Source organism: Hesperophylax consimilis, chromosome 20, assembly GCF_061612785.1.
Source record: "Hesperophylax consimilis isolate HC1 chromosome 20, BYU_Hcon_1.0, whole genome shotgun sequence".
Taxonomy (NCBI): domain Eukaryota; kingdom Metazoa; phylum Arthropoda; class Insecta; order Trichoptera; family Limnephilidae; genus Hesperophylax; species Hesperophylax consimilis.
Genome location: NC_142855.1, coordinates 15,046,244 through 15,066,953, shown reverse-complemented (window position 1 = coordinate 15,066,953; position 20,710 = coordinate 15,046,244). Strand labels below are relative to the sequence as shown.

Genomic DNA, 20,710 nt, shown 5'->3' with positions numbered 1-20,710 from the left:
ACACCACAGATGAGGAAAGGTTAAGGTTACGCTGGCTTTCAAGAGCTTAAGGGGTAGGAATAAATTAAGTTTTCGAAATCTGATGTAAACAGTGAACTTCCTCTTATTTGAAGGACAAGTTAGCATAATTTCGTAATAAAACTGTAAATTTGTATAAAAATGAAATTCACATTGCCCACCCTTTCATTCTGACATTCTCTTCTTTATATAAATATAGAAAAATAAAATTTGCTTCTTCTTTTGTTACAAAAACAGTTTTCTGCTGCGCACCCCGAATACTATAAGTAATATAACATTACTATAAACAAAAACAAATCCACATCACAGAGAACTCAAAAAACCTATTCGATTTGAGCATTCAGGTCTTTTTTTTCGATATTTTTCGGCGAGAGGGTTCCAAAAAATTTTAACCCCCTAGCAACCGAACTTTTTCAAAATTCAAAATTGGACTTGATTTACTCGAAATCAATCCAATTCCAAAATCGATTCCAAATGTGATGTTGATTCACCAATTTCCCGCTTGCACCACTAGTTTCCCGACACCATGTATAATGCATTGTAAATTCTAATTAACTTTTCTTTTTCAGTATGAACCCGACGGCTTCAATGAAGCTGATTTCGTCAAAGACGAAAATGACGATAGAACATCCGGCGCGTCGGAATCGGAGATGCTGACCAAACCCCGCATGAAGTACAAACGCGAGGGCGGCCTGTACGCCTGCCGCGAGTGTCCCTTCACCACCCTCAGCTGCGCCTCTCTTCGGGAGCACCTCACCACCCACCAGGAAAAACCATTCCTGTGTGAAGAGTGCGGCTTCGCCTGCCGAAACTCCTACAAACTCCGTCTGCATAAGCTCATCCACAACACCGTCAAACCTTACGCTTGCGACGAATGCCAATACAGCTCCCGATACTTGAGAGATCTCAATGTCCACAAGCGAATGCACAATGATACACGAATGTACACCTGCGAAACTTGCGGCAAATGCTTCAGAAGACTCAAACACTTAAAACAACATAAAGAATCGCACGAAGAACACGACAAATTCAAGTGCGAACGCTGCAATTTCACCACAAAAAACGCAACAACGATTAAAAAACATCTAGAAAACCACGATAAGCCGCTCATATGTAATCATTGTGACAGCGTGTTTGATACGAGAGCGGAACTGACGACACATCGCGTAACGGAGCACGATGTTTTGATTAAACGCGTGCGTCCGACTAACAACGATGATGACAATTTAGAATATCCGTGTGACGTTTGCAATTTATCGTTTAAAACCAACAGGAATCTTTTAAAACATCAAGTGTCGCATTCGGAAGAGCGCCCGTTCTCGTGTGACGATTGCAACTTAACTTTCAAGCGTAAAACGGATGTGTATAAACATAAATTGATACATTCAGGTCAGAGACCGTTTGCGTGTAAGTTGTGTCCATTTGCGAGCGTACGTGCTGCCGATCTCCGGACGCATTTTAGGAAGCATTCCGACCTTCGCCCTTATCCTTGTACCTCGTGTCCGCTGCGTTTCAGAAAGAAAGACACGTTAGCCCGGCATTTGGTGACCCACTCGGACGCCAAGCCGTACCTGTGCACGTTGTGCGGGTTCAAGTGTAAGACGACCGAAGGGTTAAAACGACACATTCGTTTGCACGAGGGACCGCGCATCCCGTGCGACGAGTGCGAGTATTCGTGTTTGGAGCCGCGCCAGTTGGCCAAGCACAAGTTGAAGCACCCTCCGGATAAGAACGTGGATGAACCGACCGAGAGCAATGCAGAAGTGGAAGAAAAGCCAACGCTCATGGTGCAGTGGGTTTGGGACGAATGAGCACGATACACGCTTTATAGAGGGGTTCCGGTTCTCCGACTCCGAGATGAGATTGACCGAAGGAAGAGAAGTGTGTTAATGTTGTTGTTCCGCACTTCTGATGACATTGATCCAATATTCTAAAAAATATCGAAATTCTTTGGGGAGCATGGAGACGATCGTAGTCCCAAAAATTGCCGATTTTAAGTTAGTTATGCAATTTCGTTATGAATTATTATGCTCTGCTCCTGTTCAATCATCAATAAAGAAACAACGTCATCTAGTTTGGCAGTGAAAACATGCAACGTGTTTCAGAATGTTTTACTTAAAAATAAACCACCATAACGTGTTGAAACTCGTTTTAATTACGTTATCATCGGTGGCCAGTTGACGTGTCCTCGCCGATTAATTACTCTTTCAGGGAATAAATCAGCTAACGAGGATCGCAATTGTGGCCAATCTGATTTTGCATTCCTGGAGCCAAAAAAGTCCATTTCATAATAGCATTGGCAATATCGAACGGAACGAAAAACATTCTGAGACATCCATTATTATGTACATAAACAAAAATTCTAGGCCTGTCTAGGGGCTAGGAGTCGAATCACATTATTCCCTCACTTCTATTGAAATTGTTCATTTTTAAAAAATGTCGTAATTCATTCTTGAACCTTGGAGTCTCATCTAAACAAGCAAAAACATAATCATAAAACAGACCTGATTCAATCTATAAACTGATGCACAACACGCGGGTGTGATACCGCCGCCCCAGACACCATTTGTTGCATAACCGACACCTCTTCCGTAGGTAAGGCCGGGGACTTGACAGGGGTGTTCCGGTTCGTGAGTTGAGGTTTGTCCGAAGTTTTGGGGCGGATCAGAAGACGTCGGTTGAGAGACCCTTTAAACTCTTCTCGACAAACCTCCACACATCCCCAAAGATGACATAGGGGAATTGATTTTCCTCAGGTGGGTGCGAATGGATTGTTTTCATGACCCGCTCCGCGTTCAACATCTCTGCTATGGAATGAATTGCCAGCCTCTCTGATTTCTCCCTTTTAGAATTCGGTTATCTTCGAGACCTAGATTCCACTCCTTGTCCAGAATAAGACCCTCCACACAGCATTCCCAAAGATAACATTAACCATGAAAAATAGCTCAAACGGAGCTAGAATCGACTTTTAATTGGAATCCTTCACCTTTCCCAAAGGGTTCCATGATAACTCAACACAGTGACAATTCATCACACCTTTAAAAAGTGATATAAAGTCATTAGAAACGATGAAAAAAAAAAATTTAAACCTAACCTACTTAACCCAGTTAATAAAGTTTTTGTTTCATCACTTTCCATGACTTTATATAACTTTTTAAAGATGTGATGAATTATCGTTGTGATAATTTATCGTAAAAGACCACTGTTCAGAATAATAACATTGCTTGAATAGTCAGTTACTTCCCTATCTCCTTCCCCTCCCCCAGATCCAGACTGTTGGGAGCATTTGAGACACTACGGTATCCACATACAAACAAAAAATAATAATAATAATATATACAGCAAAGTGCCCATAACATTTTTTACTCCAAATGTGCTAAGGAATAGCTGGTTAAAGTTTGTCGGGTTAGTGCCGATACACCCTGTATATAAATTTTTGAGTCAATCTGTGCGCTATAGACTCAATGCGTGCTGTTTTTTTTTTGTTTTCATCATTAAATATTATATTATTGTAAATAGATAATTCTAGAATGTGTTACTTAATTATTTTTCTTACCGGAATCAGATTATTTATGAAATTGATGCTGTTTTACGAACTGTATGTACTAAAAAATAAAATTATATTTTTATAAGAATTTGTAATTAATTTATTACTCCCCTTGCGTCTTCATAAATAAGATTAAAAAAATACAATGCAATTAGAACCTTTCCCTTACTGTGCTAAAAAAATCCACGAGTTCTTGTGCTGTGTAATTAAGGCGATGCTATACGTTGTAATGCAAAATCATGTGTGTTTGGTTTGAAAATTTGGTCGCCTAGAAATGTTTCAGATGCTTTAATTAAATACTGCGAGTAGAATACATCTTGGCCTTTGAAATAATCGAGTATTTTTTAGATAAGTCTTTTTATAAGCCCAGAAAAAAATAATGAATAAGGCCTATGAAAACTGCTTTAAAGTTCAAAATCTCCTTCTTATGAACCCATTTTCGGTTATGATTTTATTGTATAATGTGGCAAATTAAGTTATTTATAAAATTATCAGAAAAAACTTAAAAAATTATGTCTGAACATCCACAAAATAAAATAAAAGGCACTTTTTGGCCATGTTTTTATCTTGCATAAATCAAAACAGGCGGATGGTGTTAAGCGGGAATTTAAACCTTATTGCTATCTACGTAAGGGGCGTTATTGATAGCGGCTCGATTTAAAATATTACACGACGTAGTGCATCACCTTAATATACATCTCAAAATAAGCGATTTAATATCAAAAAAATATGAATATTCATTACTTATCGCTTATGTTTAGTTTATTTTATATTAAAAGTGATAATAATTGTAATTTAATTGCTGAAAACGTGCGAGAGGTCCACATCTAACGACGTTCCGCGACCGACTGGCTGGCGGCTAGCACACACACAGCTATGCGATCGTAGGTATCGATGGTCTAAATCAAAATACAACTGCGGACGTGTGGATTTCTCATGTTACCGACCGCATAGCGAACTAAAGCGGGACATCAATAGCGTGTCATTTCCTCGCACACTCTTCGCGTAGCAGTGCCACACGGTTGATTGTATTGGTGTATTTGTTTCCGATTTTTAACAAAAAACTCTGATTTTAATTTAATTTGAAAACTATGTAAAATATTATTTTTTAATTCAGTGCATAAATGTATAACGGAGGAATACCTAAAATCTGAACCCAGAATTTATTATATTTATAGAGTTATTAAAGTTATTAGAAGCAATGTGTAGTAAATACACACCACAGATAAGGAAAGGTTAACCACAGAATAATTAAACCATACACATCTATGAAACCAAAGGTTTCGGCTGCAATTTAGAGATAAATTTATGAAACTGAATTTTTTTTATTTATTATTTTTATATGAAACAACAAAAAAGTGAGGTAACAGTAATGTTTATAATACATTTGTTTAATTAAATGTGTTTATTTTTTTTCATTATCATTAATTTTAGACGAAAAAACGTAGGTGAGCCATGTTTGTTTTAAAAATATTTAATATTTTTAAAATTATATGTTGATTTGTAGTAATAAAATTTGACAGTGTATTTCACCAAAAACAGTAATATCCACAGACATAGGAATTAATAGACGAGAAGATAATGGCGAGGGGTAAAATCAACTGTTGAAGAACGAAGGGGGTGAAGCTGACTGTGATTCGTCAATAAATCAATCTGACAGTAAATAGGCATCTCGCATTATAATATCACCATTTACTTCTTAAAAGTAAAATCTGCTTTTGAATGAATAGACATTTTTACATGGGAGCGCAAATTACTCGCCACGTTATGAACAAATTTGCGAAGTCCAAATTCGGCAAAAAAATTCGGTTCATTTTCAGAGTCGAATATTTCGTTTAAGTATTTAGTTAAGACACTTTTATAAATGTTCATAATTTACTTCCCAGCAACCAACCAGCTTTGTGTTTCGCGTCCAGACGTTTCTCGGTGTGATAGTAACAACTGATTCATATTATACGATGTGAATATGCTTAAAATAAAGTAAAATAATGCTTATATATGGAATGTAATACGACAATTGGGTTTATTCTCTTTTTCACATCTATTTTTACAAGTTTTCATAGTACAAGTCAACATTTTGCCGTGTTATTTCGTAAAATGAACCGATGATGCCTCGACCATAGTTCGCACGAGAATGATGACGTCACGTTTTCAAATTTCACTTGAGGCCATACGCGAGCCCAGCCGGCTCCAATGGAACCGGTATGGGGAGTGGGGAATAATACGCTTTTAATCACTTAGGGCAGGTCTACTAATATTCATATGTCTATGGTAATATCCCATTTATTTGGATTTACATTTGATAAGCGGAAATACACTCAAATTTTCCCGACTTTCTGACATCATCTTTAAGGAATGTTGGAGAAGCAGTAGACTTAAAATTAGTTAACTTAAAATTTGAAAATTAAAAATAGTGGACATTATCGACATCTCTGGTCAGTTATTGTATAGATTTTGCTCTGCAGGTGAGTGACAATGAAATTAAAATATTTTTGTCACAAGAAAGTGGCAGTTTTTGAATTACAATGTGTTAATTCAAATATTATTCTAAATTCTACTCTCTTGAGAGCTTGTCGTGACAGATCATTATTTGAATCCTATATTTTCTATACCCGCTATATCCGATTTTTTGACAAAATGATCTGAGTATGACATCTTGTTCACATTTTTGCGAGCAACAAGAGGAGCCTAAAATTGAGTTTCAAAACCCTCCTTATCACGACCAAAAACCATGTTAAAACTGCGAGTGAGAAACCAAATCCGCTATATCATACAAAAAGTTACTATCAAAACGCGCTATATCGGATTCAACCAATCACAAGCAGTTATTTTGCCAAAATACAATATGGCCGCCGCTCTGACGCCACGCTCGTGTGTCAAAATGATCTACGCGTGTGTTTCTAAACCCGCCATGTCGGCTCAGTTGACTTTCAAAAGCCTCTATATCACCTAGTGGAAACAGTAGTGCAGATTTAAATGGGAATATTGGTATTGCGGTGTATATAAACTATTATACTCTTTATTTAAAATATAATAAAATATTACACTTATAACATTCCGTATAAAAGTAAAAAGTTGAAATACAGTATTTATTAATAGATAATTTAGATGCAAGGCAATGGACATAATAGTATATGTACAGTAGGTGTATAGAACGTATTTAAATAGTGTAGGCCTATAAACAATGATTATAAAATGTATTTTAATATTCTGGATCTGGTAAAGAAAAGTGTGTAACTTTTGATGTGTTAATTTAATATTAACAAGCATCTTAAAAGAAGAAAACTTACATATCACATACGCATGTAAATAAAATTGATTATCTTCATTAATTATCAAAATACTACAATATAACAAAAGATTCTTATTTAAAATATATTGTTGCATTTTTTTTGATAAGTAAAAATTAATATTCAATATTTTGTTCAGCAATTGCGAGCATTTTTTTATATACCTTACAGTTGTTTTTGTCATTTGCCCTATGATTAACTGGAAATGTCATTTTATATTTTTCATTTTGAGTGCAACAGTTTCTGCAGTTTGGTTGTTTGTCCTTGTTCCCGCATTCGCTGTATGTGTGGTCGAGACCGCAGTAACTGCAAACAGGCTTTTCGTCCTTCTCTCTCTGCAGACATCTTGCAGCACCGTGTCCGAAGCGTAAACAGTGGTAACATTGCATTACTGGATTTGCGTCTTCAACAAAGATTCTTTGGTATCCGATTTTAATTTTATCTTTGTTTAAGAGTATTTTCCGGGTTTCACTCTCTACTTCAACCACATAGTTAGATGTATCATTAAATTTATTTTTAATTATTTTCTTGACGTTGAACACAGGTTTATGTTCCTTATTTTCCGACATAATTTTAATTTCTTCATTTTGTTCGATGATGTCACAAGTGAAATCTTCTTTATCATAATCATTAAATATTCCCTTGAAAATTAAAGTAGGTTGTTTTTTTGTTAATTCCTTAGTATCGACATCATTTATTACTTTTGAGATCTCCATTTGTAATTTCTTCGCATCTTCTTTTTTTAAACACTCGATGATGATTCTGTTTCGGGATATTTTTTTGATGCCTTCAATACATATTCCCAGTTTACTAGTTTTAATATGTTTTTGTATTTTTTTTAGAATCGAGTCAGAAGAGTCACTGTTTGTTTTAGGACTAATCATTAGACAATATTTATTTTTTGTATTTTTTTGTTTATTTTGAGGGTAATCATATGTTTTTTCTCTGTTCGCGATTTCTATTTTATTTTTATCTTCCGACATTTCAATTGCCAGGTGCCCTAATAATGATAAAATGTTTGTGGCTTTATTTGTCACAATAATTTGTTGGTCTTTACTGAACTTTTTACTGGAATCTTGCACTGCGAGAAGTAGTTCACTAACTACCTCCTTTGCTTCTTCCATGAATTTGTGTAGATTGGCCATATTTATTTTTTCACAAACTTACTCCACTTTACACTTTTACAACCAGTAGTACTGTACAAATATTGTTGTCACCAGTTTGACAGTTTCAGAATGTTTAAAATATTTATTTATTTTCAAATGTGGTTTGTAGAAGATATGTTACTAATTGATTATTATTTTTTATTCCAATCGATAGTGCGCACTTTGTTTAATTTAATCATCAGCTTCACTGTTTGTTTTTGCCAAAAATAAACACTTTGCGGAGCACTTAAATTGGGAGCAGAAAAATATGCAGCCTGTCACTAAATGAATGTATAGGTGAATTAAGGTATGTTGTTCGGCTGAAGGTAGTGGAAGAGGGGAAGAGGAAGGTGGGGAAGTACCTGGCTATTCCGAACTGGTCACCAAACACGGCTAAAGCCATTTCTAGCAATTTTTCAATTCTGAATAGTAGTCTTATTCCAGGGCAACACTGAGAGTATCTTCCAACAAAAAAAAAATTAAAATAAAGTTTTCCAACGTGTTGATTACCCCTGGCCTTATCCTTGACTTGAAGAGTTAAGGGTTTTCCCGCACTCTGCCGGTCAACTGGTTGATAACCACTGGTCCTCAAACTATCCAAATAGTGCAATAATTTTTTTTTTAAACGTACTTTATTATTTATATTTAAATTCAGCCAAATTTTCTATTTAAACATTCTTTAATTATATTATTCTATAATATAATTATTAATTATATTCATCTTTGCCTGAATTGCCTGAACCTACACAACTGGTAGATTGCTTATCTTTGCCTGAACCTACACAAACTGGTAGATTGCTTATCTTTGCCTGAACCTACACGAACTGGTAGATTGCTTCATCTTTGCCTGAACCTACACAAACTGGTAGATTGCTTATCTTTGCCTGAACCTACACAAACTGGTAGATTGCTTATCTTTGCCTGAACCTACACAAACTGGTAGATTGCTTATCTTTGCCTGAACCTACACGAACTGGTAGATTGCTTCATCTTTGCCTGAACCTACACAAACTGGTAGATTGCTTATCTTTGCCTGAACCTACACAAACTGGTAGATTGCTTCATCTTTGCCTGAACCTACACAAACTAGTAGATTGCTTATCTTTACCTGAACCTACACAAACTGGTAGATTGCTTATTTTTTTAAATTTGTTATTTTACGCTTTCATACATTTCTATTGAAAAAAAAAATTTTTAGTAGCTCACATTTATATTTTTGACTGCGTAATTTATTTTTTTATTTGTATTCTACTCAAGCGAAACGATAGGAAAACCTTCAATTTATCTAAAGCATATTTTTGGTATTCATAATGTACACCAATTCGTTATAAAGATTAATCAAAATAGTGATTTAGCATTAAGCTTCGCCTTAATGACCAAATCTGACAGCCGAGTATCTTCAAACCTTCATCTTTCCCATCTCCTTCTCCTCCCCACCCCTTTCAGCCAAACAAGATTTGCTAAATTTGGATCCCATAATTCCACTGGACGTGTGCATAAAAATTATACAACATTTGAACAACTCTGATATTTTATTGTTGTTATTAAATTTTGTGGTCAGTTATCTTCAATTTATGTGTTTATAAGGTCAGGGGGCATTTTGATAAAAGGTGCATAACATTTGATATGTTTATTAAGTGCATAGAGACGGAATTTCCTTTTGGCTAATACGCACTTAATTTGCCGTTACTAGAAATCATTGACCTTGCATTTCTGATGGAGTCATTTCATAAGCTTGTAAAAAAATTTGTTTAGGCTTTCGCTGACATTAAATTATCCTGAAAATTTCAGTATTAGATTGGCCAATGGTCTTTTGACTCCTAGGTCCCAGATAAGCCAACGAAATTGATTATCAGTTCAAAGAAATGATCTCGTTATTTGATAACGTTTAAGGCGATGCCATCCGTAGTAATGCAAAATCATTTGTTTTTAGTTTAAATTTGGTCGCCTAGAAATGTTTCAGATGCTTTAATTAAATACTGCGAGTAGAATACATCTTGGCCTTTGAAATAATCGAGTATTTTTTAGATAAGTCTTTTTATAAGCCCAGAAAAAAATAATGTATAGGCCTATGAAAACTGCTTTAAAGTTAAAAATCTCCTACTTACGAACCCATTTTCGGTTATGATTTTATTGTATAATGTGGCAAATTAAGTTATTTATAAAATGATCGGAAAAAAATTCAATATTTATGCCTGAACATCCACAAAATAAAATAAAAGGCACTTTTTGGACATGTTTTTTTCTTGCATAAATCAAAACAGGCGGATGGTGTTAAGCGGGAATTTAAACCTTATCGCCATCTACGTAAGGGTTGTTATTGATAGCGGCTCAATTTAAAATATTACACGACGTAGTGCATCGCCTTAAAAAAAAGTCCTCACAATTCCAATATTAGATTGGCCAATGGTCTTTTGACTCCTAGGTCCCAGATAGGCCAACGAAATTGATTATCTGTTCAAAGAAATGATCTCTCGTTATTTGAAAACGTTTAATCGATTTCTTTAGAAGGAAATAAAAAATCAACTTGTAAAAATTAGCGTTCTTTTGAAATTCTTTTCAAAAAATTGGATTGAACCTTCCTACCCAAGAGCTGAAGTCGACAACTCTACCATCCGAGACAAATCCCAATTGGATAAGACTGAAATTTATTGCTTGTGTTAATTGGTGTAATGTCGAATTGTCCGCGTGTGTGTGCATAATTACCACCAAAAGTTCATAGAATTCATCGTCGTCGACAACTAGCCTATCTGCCGAGTTTTAGCTCGATCTGATGTCGAGAAGTAGATTAATTTCCTCTTCCAATATTTACATTAATTCACAAAAGCAAAGGTGAAATTCAAATATATGTATTTTAAAATGGAGATTTTTCAACAATTTTTTTCCCTCGAGAGTCAAATTTGGGATTGCTGTGTGGAGGGTCTCTTTGAGGAAAGAAAGGAGTGAACCTGGTTCTTTAAGAGACTTATGTTGTAGGAAGGAGGAAACACAGAAGCCAGCAAATCGTTCGACAGCCGATCTGTGAATCGATCTGAACACAAAAATGATCCATTGTCCTGTGGCAAATGTCAACAGTCTACAAATGTTGGGTGTGAATTTGGCATATTTTCTGATTGTGGCCGGTAGCAAAGGGATGAATGATGCTAGTTCCTCAGAGCATCTTCCACTAAAATACCGGTAGAACGAGGACAGCTTACATCCACAACACACTTTTATTGATATTGTATGCAAATCAATTTGTGGTTTTATTGTGGAATATAATCAATATTTGACACAACTATTGGTGTAGCTGTGGTTAACAGTTAGAATTGGAAAGGGATTCTACTTATCACTGCACAAGCTTACGTATTATGTAGACTCGAATTAAACATACTGAACATGTTCACTGCACCGGTTTTCTTAACCTCTCAGACAAAGACTTTTATCTACTATGTGTTCCTTTGAGAACTGTCAAAACGTGATAATTTTTGTGTTATTTACGAGTTTTGCTAAAAGCTTCATAACTCACGTTTTGGGAAACGTAGCCTCATTCTAAAAAATGTTTTGGAAAGATTATGAAATCCACTATCGCATTGTGTTGTAATATTTGTAAATATTTGCGTTTCTAAATATACATTTTATGAAAACGTCAAAAATATGTAAAAATCGCTTACAATTATTTCAAAGCTTTGAAAAATGTACTTTTTTCTGAGTATCATAAAGAAATAACACTTTATATATTGAAGAAATATAATTAAAAACTATTAGTCACCTCAAAATATTAACCGTTCAAACTAAAATATTTTTAATAAATTATTTATTAACGCAATAAATTATGAACGAACAAGATGATAGATTCAATCGGCTTAGATAATGCAACTCTACGTTCCATAGATATTCTTGAATACAGACGCGTAGCGTTATTCATTATCGATACTCTGTTTTTTAAATCATGGCAATCCGTATACTAGTGATGGAAATAAATCGATTTTTGTAAAATCTCGCGCGTTTACGTGAAAAGACGTTCTAATGTCTTGACCGCTATTATCATATTTACGTCTTTTGACGTTCTAATGTTCTGAGTGGTTAACAGACTGGTAATGCACAGTAAATTTGATGCAATGTTTCTCGTGTATGTACGTAGGTACTCCACACTATCAGACAGGGACAGGTAGTTGGGTGCAAGAATGCAGGAACATAAGTTAAACGGAGAAATGCATATAGTTGGGTCAACAAATTGATTTGAAAAGCACTTAATTTTATTAATACCGTTATCAGGCATATTTGTGACGCCAGGGTTTCTCAGATTAATGACAATTTAGCTTTTAAATGACTAATTTTATATTATTAGTAAAGTTTTTCCCAGCAATCATTTCAAGATTGATTGCTGGGTAATCCCAATATTAATTATTGTGTAATTAACGCAAGGCACTGCCAATGGTATTCCTTTAATTTATTATGATCATGTTATAGTCTCCTTCAATGGACAACATTCTTTCCAACATGCCTTCGATTTCATATGCTTGGTGTAACTCTAAGTGGCCGGCTTAGGCACGGTGGTTCCATCCAAGCCAGAGTCAGGTTAGCCTCTCAGAACCTGTGCGTACTGTACAGGGACTGCTGATCCTGTACATTGTTGTAATTTGTTGCGTGACATTTTGCTACAAAGAAATGTGAGATCAATTATTACTTTTATTGATACGACGCCTCAAAGACAAGGTGTGTGTATTTTTGCAATCTTAATTTAGCTGGTTAGATTGTTAATGATAAAGTTCGTGAGTGCCCCTACTTAAAATATTATATTTATAATTGTTTGAAAAATGATCTTTAGTAGTGAGCGTTGAGACGAACATGCTGGAAGACAAAGCACCGTGTAGACTAACAATAAATAAAAAGCAATGATTCTTCTCATCTTTCGGCTGCGAGATAATTTTAAAATCTACACGCCCTGTTTTAGTCGATGTAGATAATGCATTATGTCAATTCCGCCATCCCAATTTCACAGTAAAACCTCGGTGTTTGACCATTACACTGTAGCGATGCTACGAGAATATTCTGGAACGCTCGCCAATGCAAAACGCATTGTAGAGGGAATACTCTAGACGCAATGCGAGCGTTCGGAGTTTCTACCTACAAGGTCTGAATGTTCTCAAAGCATCGGGCGGCTATATAACGAGGCGTGCCGAGATGTACTCAGTCAGTCATTAATTAGCAGTTTTACGAGTGACCAACAAGCGTGTGCTGCGACCGCTTGCTGCGTACTGAGTAGTCGGCCGCTATGTCTCCCGCTGTTTCTTCATCGCGCTGCTACCGGACCATCACCTACACCCGGCTCTGCACGGACTACAATTTATGGTGGACTCCTCGGGATTACATCAGCGCACTGGCCCCTGCTATCATTCCTGGCCAGCGCTGACCTCACACGCCTAGACCCTGCGACACCTCACCGGTCTGCCTCGGCCCCGCGGCATCGTCACCGGCCTGCATCTCCCGTATATCTGCCGACCAGGTCCATCGCACCTTCGGCTACCTCGTTCACACTGGAGTACCCGGAAGACTCCACGTTTTCACCAGTGAAGACTCAAAATAAACCCTGTGACACAACACAACTATCATCTTTCATTGTCGTCTTACCAGTTCCCCAAAACACCAATGAAATAATTAAAGAATGAAAGTATTAAACTAAGTTGCTGTTGTTGTTTGATGTTTGCAGGAGAGAAGAGGAGTCCAGACCGCTGACCCTGAAGGAAGAAGCCGATATGATCTCCTGCGAAGATGGAGACATCATCCTGGTGGTGGCATCCAACAACTCCTACAACATGGTACGAGGAAATGTCTACAATATGGTACGTCTACATCTGTAGTTAGGTACTTATTTGATCAATTATTTCAAGCTGAAATAATTTTAGAGAGTTTTTCAAAATCAGATGTAGACGGTAATTATTCTCTTATTTTTTAATTCTGCTTTAATTCTTGGTGTGCCAATGCAAAATTTTCTCCACACACCATCTGATTCTATTTTCCTCATAACTTATACAGGGTGTATCAGCACGTACCCGACAAACTTTAACCAGCTATTCCTTAGCACATTTGGAGTAAAAAATGTTATGTGCACTTTGCTGTCCGGTAACATTTTTTTTTAATAAAAAATTTACTATTCATATTTTCACCACATGTCGCCAATGTTTTATCCTTTGTCAAAGTTTGAAAACCCGTCTGGCAATATTTTGTTCGAGTATTGTTGAATAATGTACGAACGTACCTACGTTGGCGCGCTTTTACAATCACAACGAAATGGCACGGCACCATTCGTCTCATTTTTAACTATTATTATTTAGTGTGTACGAAAGAGCGAGGACACTTTTTGACACACTTGCTAATAACAGCTGTTGAACACGAGAAACAATGCAAATGACAGTGACGGAGTGTGGATTTTTTATTTATTTTTTGTTTTTAATGGAAAAAAAATGTTACCGGACAGCAAAGTGCCCATAACATTTTTTACTCCAAATGTGCTGAGGAATAGCTGGTTAAAGTTTGTCGGGTACTTGCCGATACACCCTGTATATATGTTTTTGTAAATTGTAACTTCTTACCACATAATTTAATATTTATAAATATAGTATATAATTGTTGGGAAGTGAGTTAGCTAAGAGATTCACAGATGCACTCATAGATGGCAGTGCAAAGAGCTTGCTTGGAAGTCCACAAGATGGCAGCAGTAGTCAGTAGTCGCCAGGGCCAGTTAGGCTGCTTCCACACAAACATGGTGTTTGCAGATCTCATTTAGCCAGCTCCTAGTTAGGTCGACCATCGAAGTCACTCTTGTAATACGCCAAGTATTTAATAAATCCCTGATTTAACACAAAGAACTTATTCTTCATAATCTCCTTCCACGACGAGTTGGAGAACTGTTTGTGGGAACACAACAAGAGAAATGATTATTGAACCCCTGAGGGTAATTTGTTATCATATGAAACAAATACGCTATCCGCGTCTGTCTGTTTGGGCGCTTAGTATTTCTAAACTACGCAACGGATTTTGATAGGATTTTCACCATCATTTAGAGAATTTCTTCTGGAAGGTTTACCTATATAATGCATGCATATTATATTTATAGAAAGTGAAGAAAAGTCGATGTTTTGTAATCAAGTGGTAAAACAAATTTTCAGGCGCTTACATTACTAACTCTCGCCAAACCTTATGAGATACATCAAAATAATAAAATATGTCTTAAATAAGCCTACAGAAAAGTCTGCAGGATATCTTCTAAGGATTAAGTTATTCAAGTTATCCAATTATTATTATAACTTCAGGAAACGCCGGTTACACGTCAGCTAGTTTCTAATAAGAAATTTGAAAACGTACTTCATCACATATTTCTTTAGTTCAGAAATATTCCATTATTTTTAGTTTATTGCAAAGGGGCCGTTCAAGTATTATGTAAGCACTATAGGGGGGCAGGGGGGTCTTTGCTTTGCTTATTTTTGATGACATGGGGGGGTGGGGGGGTCGAAATGTGATTACGTCAGCACTGCTCAGCAGTAGTTATTTTTTTTTACACATTGTCTATGTTTGAAAACCGATTACATATTCGGGATTCCCACTGTGTCAATAAAGTTTGTTTAAATGAATATTATGTGCATTAAAGTCCTCTATCCTAAGTCTATTTTATAAGTGCTGCTTATGAATCAATAAAAAAACCGAATACATTAACAGAAAAATGCATATAGGTACCAATTTTTACGTAAGCATGGGAGGGGGGGGGTAAGAGCTTTGCTTACTTTTGGTGACAAGGGGGAAGAGGGGGTAAATAATTGTAATAAATCTGCTTACGTAATACTTGAACGGCCCCAAAGCGGAAATACTGTGACCTTCTAACAGAATAATCTGACCTTCTGACAGAATATGCCAGAGACCTTATAAAAGTATCCTTAACCTTTCCCTTATTGTGCTAAAAAAAATCCACGCGTTCCGGTGCTGTTTTGTCAATTATTTAAAATGATTTAATATTGGAAAAATATAAATATTCATAGCTAATCGCTTATGTTTATTATATTTTATATCAAAAGTGATAATAATTGTAATTTAATTGCTGAAAACATGAAAAAACCATCGGCAAATGCTAAAAAAACGTGCGAGGGGTCCACATCTAACGACGGTCCGCGACCAACTGGCTGGCGGCTGGCACACACACAGCTATGCGGTCGTAGGTATCAATGGTCTAAATCAAAATACAACTGCGGACGTGTGGATTTCTCATGTTCCCGCATAGTGAACTAAAGCGGGACATCAATAGCGTGTCATTTCCTCGCACACTCTTCGCATAACAGTGTCACACGGTTGATTGTATTGGTGTATTTGTTCCCGATTTTTAACAAAAATCTCTGATTTTTAATTGAATTCGAAAACTACGTAAAATATTATTTTTTTAATTCAGTGCATAAATGTATAACGGAGGAATACCTAAAATCTGAACCCAGAATTTATTATATTTATAGAGTTATTAAAGTTATTAGAAGCAATGTGTAGTAAATACACACCACAGATGAGGAAAGGTTAAAGATACTCTGGCTTTCAAGAGGTTAAGGGGTAGGAATAAATTAAGTTTTCGAAATCTGATGTAAACAGTGAACTTCCTCTTGTTTAAAGGACAAGTTTGCATAAATTCGTAATAAAACTGTAAATTTGTATAAAAATCAAATTCACATCATGCCCACCTGCCACAGACATTCTCTTCTTTATATAAATATAGAAAAAAATGGATGTTTGCTTCTTCTTTTGTGTCAAAAACAGTTTTCTGCTGCGCACCCCGAATACTATAAGTAATATAACACACTATAAACAAAAACAAATCCACATCACAGAGAACCCAAAAAACCTATTCGATTTGAGCGTTTACATCTTTTTTTTAAATATTTTTCGGCGGAGGGTTCCAAAAAATTTTAACCCCCTAGCAACCGGCCTTTTTCAAAATTCAAAATTGGACTTGATTTACTCGAAATCAATCCAATTCCAAAATCGATTCCAAATGTGATGTAGATTCACCAATTTCCCGCTTGCACCACTAGTTTCCCGACACCATGTATAATGCATTGTAAATTCTAATTAACTTTTCTTTTTCAGTATGAACCCGACGGCTTCAATGAAGCTGATTTCGTCAAAGACGAAAATGACGATAGAGCATCCGGCGCGTCGGAGTCGGAGATGCTGACCAAACCCCGCATGAAGTACAAACGCGAGGGCGGCCTGTACGCCTGCCGCGAGTGTCCCTTCACCACCCTCAGCTGCGCCTCTCTTCGGGAGCACCTCACCACCCACCAGGAAAAACCATTCCTGTGTGAAGAGTGCGGCTTCGCCTGCCGAAACTCCTACAAACTCCGTCTGCATAAGCTCATCCACAACACCGTCAAACCTTACGCTTGCGACGAATGCCAATACAGCTCCCGATACTTGAGAGATCTCAATGTCCACAAGCGAATGCACAATGATACACGAATGTACACCTGCGAAACTTGCGGCAAATGCTTCAGAAGACTCAAACACTTAAAACAACATAAAGAATCGCACGAAGAACACGACAAATTCAAGTGCGAACGCTGCAATTTCACCACAAAAAACGCAACAACGATTAAAAAACATCTAGAAAACCACGATAAGCCGCTCATATGTAATCATTGTGACAGCGTGTTCGATACGAGAGCGGAACTGACGACACATCGCGTAACGGAGCACGATGTTTTGATTAAACGCGTGCGTCCGACTAACAACGATGATGACAATTTAGAATATCCGTGTGACGTTTGCAATTTATCGTTTAAAACCAACAGGAATCTTTTAAAACATCAAGTGTCGCATTCGGAAGAGCGCCCGTTCTCGTGTGACGATTGCAACTTAACTTTCAAGCGTAAAACGGATGTGTATAAACATAAATTGATACATTCAGGTCAGAGACCGTTTGCGTGTAAGTTGTGTCCATTTGCGAGCGTACGTGCTGCCGATCTCCGGACGCATTTTAGGAAGCATTCCGACCTTCGCCCTTATCCTTGTACTTCGTGTCCGCTGCGTTTCAGAAAGAAAGACACGTTAGCCCGGCATTTGGTGACCCACTCGGACGCCAAGCCGTACCTGTGCACGTTGTGCGGGTTCAAGTGTAAGACGACCGAAGGGTTAAAACGGCACGTTCGTTTGCACGAGGGACCGCGCATCCCGTGCGACGAGTGCGAGTATTCGTGTTTGGAGCCGCGCCAGTTGGCCAAGCACAAGTTGAAGCACCCTCCGGATAAGAACGTGGATGAACCGACCGAGAGCAATGAAGTTCCAGAAGTGGAAGAAAAGCCAACGCTCATGGTGCAGTGGGTTTGGGACGAATGAGCACGATACATGCTTTATAGACGAGTTCCGGTCCTCCGACTCCGAGATGAGATTGACCGAAGGAAGAGAAGTGTGTTAATGTTGTTGTTCCGCACTTCTGATGACATTGATCCAATATTCTAAAAAATATCAAATATAAAAAATATCATGGAGACGATCGTAGTCCCAAAAATTGCCGATTTTAAGTTAGTTATGCAATTTTGTTATGAATTATTATGCTCTGCTCCTGTTCAATCATCAAAAGAGAAACATTGTCATCTAGTTTGGCAGCGAAAACATGCAAGGTGTCTCAGAATGTTTTTCTTAAAAATAAACCACCATAACGTGTTCACACTCGTTTTAATTACGTTATCATCGATGGCCAGTTGACGTGTCCTCGGCGATTAATTACTCTTTCAGGGAATAAATTGTGAAGAGCAGCTAACGAGGGTTGCAATTGTGGCCAATCTGATTTTGCATTTCTGGAGCCAAAAAAGTTCGGTTCATAATGGCATTGGCAATAATCGATTGGAACGAAAAACATTCTGAGACACCCATTATTATTTACAATGTACACAAACAAAAATTCTAGGCCTGTCTAGGGCCTAGGAGTCGAATCACATTATTCCCTCGCTTCTATTGAAATTGTTCATTTTTTAAAATGTCGTAATTCATTCTTGAACCTAGGAGTCTCACCTAAAAAAGCAAAAACTTTTTTTAATCAAATCCCCGTGTAGATAATTTTAAAACGGACCTGATTCAATCTATAAACTGATGCACAACAAGCGGGTGATACCGCCGCCCCGGACACCATTCGTTGCATAACCGACACCTCTGCCGTAGGTAAGCTGCGGCCGGGGACTTGACAGGTGTGTTCCGGTTCGTGAGGTGAGGTTTGTCCGAGGTTTTGGGGACGGATCAGAAGACGTCGGTTGAGAGACCCTTTAAACTCTTCTCGACAAACCTCCACACATCCCCAAAGATGACATAGGGGGAATTGATTTTCCTCAGGTGGGTGCGAATGGGTTGTTTTTATGACCCGCTCTGTGTTCAACATCTCTGCTATGGAATGAATTGCCAGCCTCTCTGATTTCTCCCTTTTAGAAGTTGGGTATCTTCGAGACCTAGATTCACTCCTTGCCCATAATAAGACCCTCCACACAGCATTCCCAAAGATAACATTAACTATGAAAAATAGCTCAAACGGAGCTAGAATCGACTTTTAATTGGAATCCTTCACCTTTCCCAGAGGGTTCCATGATAACTCAACACAGTGACAATTCAACACACCTTTAAAAAGTGATATAAAGTCAAAGAAACAATGAAAAAAAAAAAAATTTAAACCTAACCTACTTAATCCAGTTAATAAAGTTTTTGTTTCATCACTTTCCATGACTTTATATAACTTTTTAAAGATGTGATCAATTATCATTGTGATAATTTATCGTAAAAGACCACTGTTCAGAATCAAAAGATTGCTTGAAAATCACTTTAGCTATCGTGTTTGGTGACTAGATCTGAATAGTCAGTTACTTCCCTATCTCCTTCCCCTCCCTCAGATCCAGACGGCTGGGAGCATTTGAGACACTACGGTATCCACATACAAATAATAATAATAATATATACAGGGTGTATCGGCACGTACCCGACAAACTTTAACCAGCTATTCCTTAGCACATTTGGAGTAAAAAATCTTACTGGCACTTTTCTGTCCGGTAACTTTTTTTTTTAATAAAAAATTTATTATTCATATTTTCACCACATGTCATCACTGTTTTATCCTTTGTCAAAGTTTGAAAACCCGTCTGGCAATATTTTATTCGAATTCCGTTGAATAATGCACGTGTGTACCTATATTGGCGCGCTTTTACAATCACAACGAAATGGCACGGCACCATTCGTCTCATTTTTAAGTATTATTATTTAGTGTGTGCGAAAGAGCGAAGACGCTTTTCGACATACTTGCTTATAACAGCTGTTGAACACGAAAAGCAATGCAAATGACAGTGATGTAGTGTGGAAATTTTAAATTGTTTTTAATTGAAAAAAAAATGCTACCGGACAGCAAAGTGCCCATAACATTTTTTACTCCAAATGTGCTAAGGAATAGCTGGTTAAAGTTTGTCGGGTTAGTGCCGATACACCCTGTATAAATTTTTGAGTCAATCTGCGCGCTATAGACTCAATGCGTGCTGTTTTTTTTTTGTTTTCATCATTAAATATTATATTATTGTAAATAGATAATTCTAGAATGTGTTACTTAATTATTTTTCTTACCGGAATCAGATTATTTATAAAATTGATGCTGTTTTACGAAATGTATGTACTAAAAAATAAAATTATATTTTTATAAGAATTTGTAATTAATTTATTACTCC

The 20,710-nt window shown here is 36.9% G+C and overlaps 2 protein-coding genes across 4 annotated transcripts in view; both read left to right on the top strand.

The window, feature by feature from the left end:
* The window catches only part of LOC149414159 (uncharacterized), a 60,451-nt gene extending 40,524 nt beyond the window's left edge, over positions 1–19,927 (top strand). For 2 of the 3 annotated variants that reach the window (XM_089643691.1, XM_089643690.1), the window contains exon 7: positions 588–2,776. In XM_089643691.1, coding sequence (XP_089499817.1) covers positions 588–1,829 — 1,242 coding nt within the window. In that variant the 3' untranslated portion in view covers positions 1,830–2,776. Of the gene's footprint in view, positions 1–587; positions 2,777–19,225 lie in introns of those variants that run through there. The other variant, XR_016303986.1, reaches the window with a different exon arrangement.
* On the top strand, positions 13,258–18,681 carry LOC149414160 (uncharacterized). Its single transcript, XM_089643870.1, has 3 exons — positions 13,258–13,334; positions 13,693–13,825; positions 17,106–18,681. The coding sequence occupies exons 1-3, from the start codon at positions 13,258–13,260 to the stop codon at positions 18,351–18,353; spliced, it is 1,458 nt and encodes a 485-aa protein (XP_089499996.1). The 3' UTR covers positions 18,354–18,681.
* Positions 19,928–20,710: the final 783 nt, after the last annotated feature.

Bases quoted from the DNA above. Each gene is read 5' to 3' on its own strand.
- LOC149414160 (XM_089643870.1), top strand. From the start codon at position 13,258: ATGTCTCCCGCTGTTTCTTCATCGCGCTGCTACCGGACCATCACCTAC. The intron at 13,335-13,692 runs GTGGACTCCTCG...TGATGTTTGCAG, and splicing joins TGCACGGACTACAATTTATG to GAGAGAAGAGGAGTCCAGAC. The intron at 13,826-17,105 runs GTACGTCTACAT...TTTCTTTTTCAG, and splicing joins GAGGAAATGTCTACAATATG to TATGAACCCGACGGCTTCAA.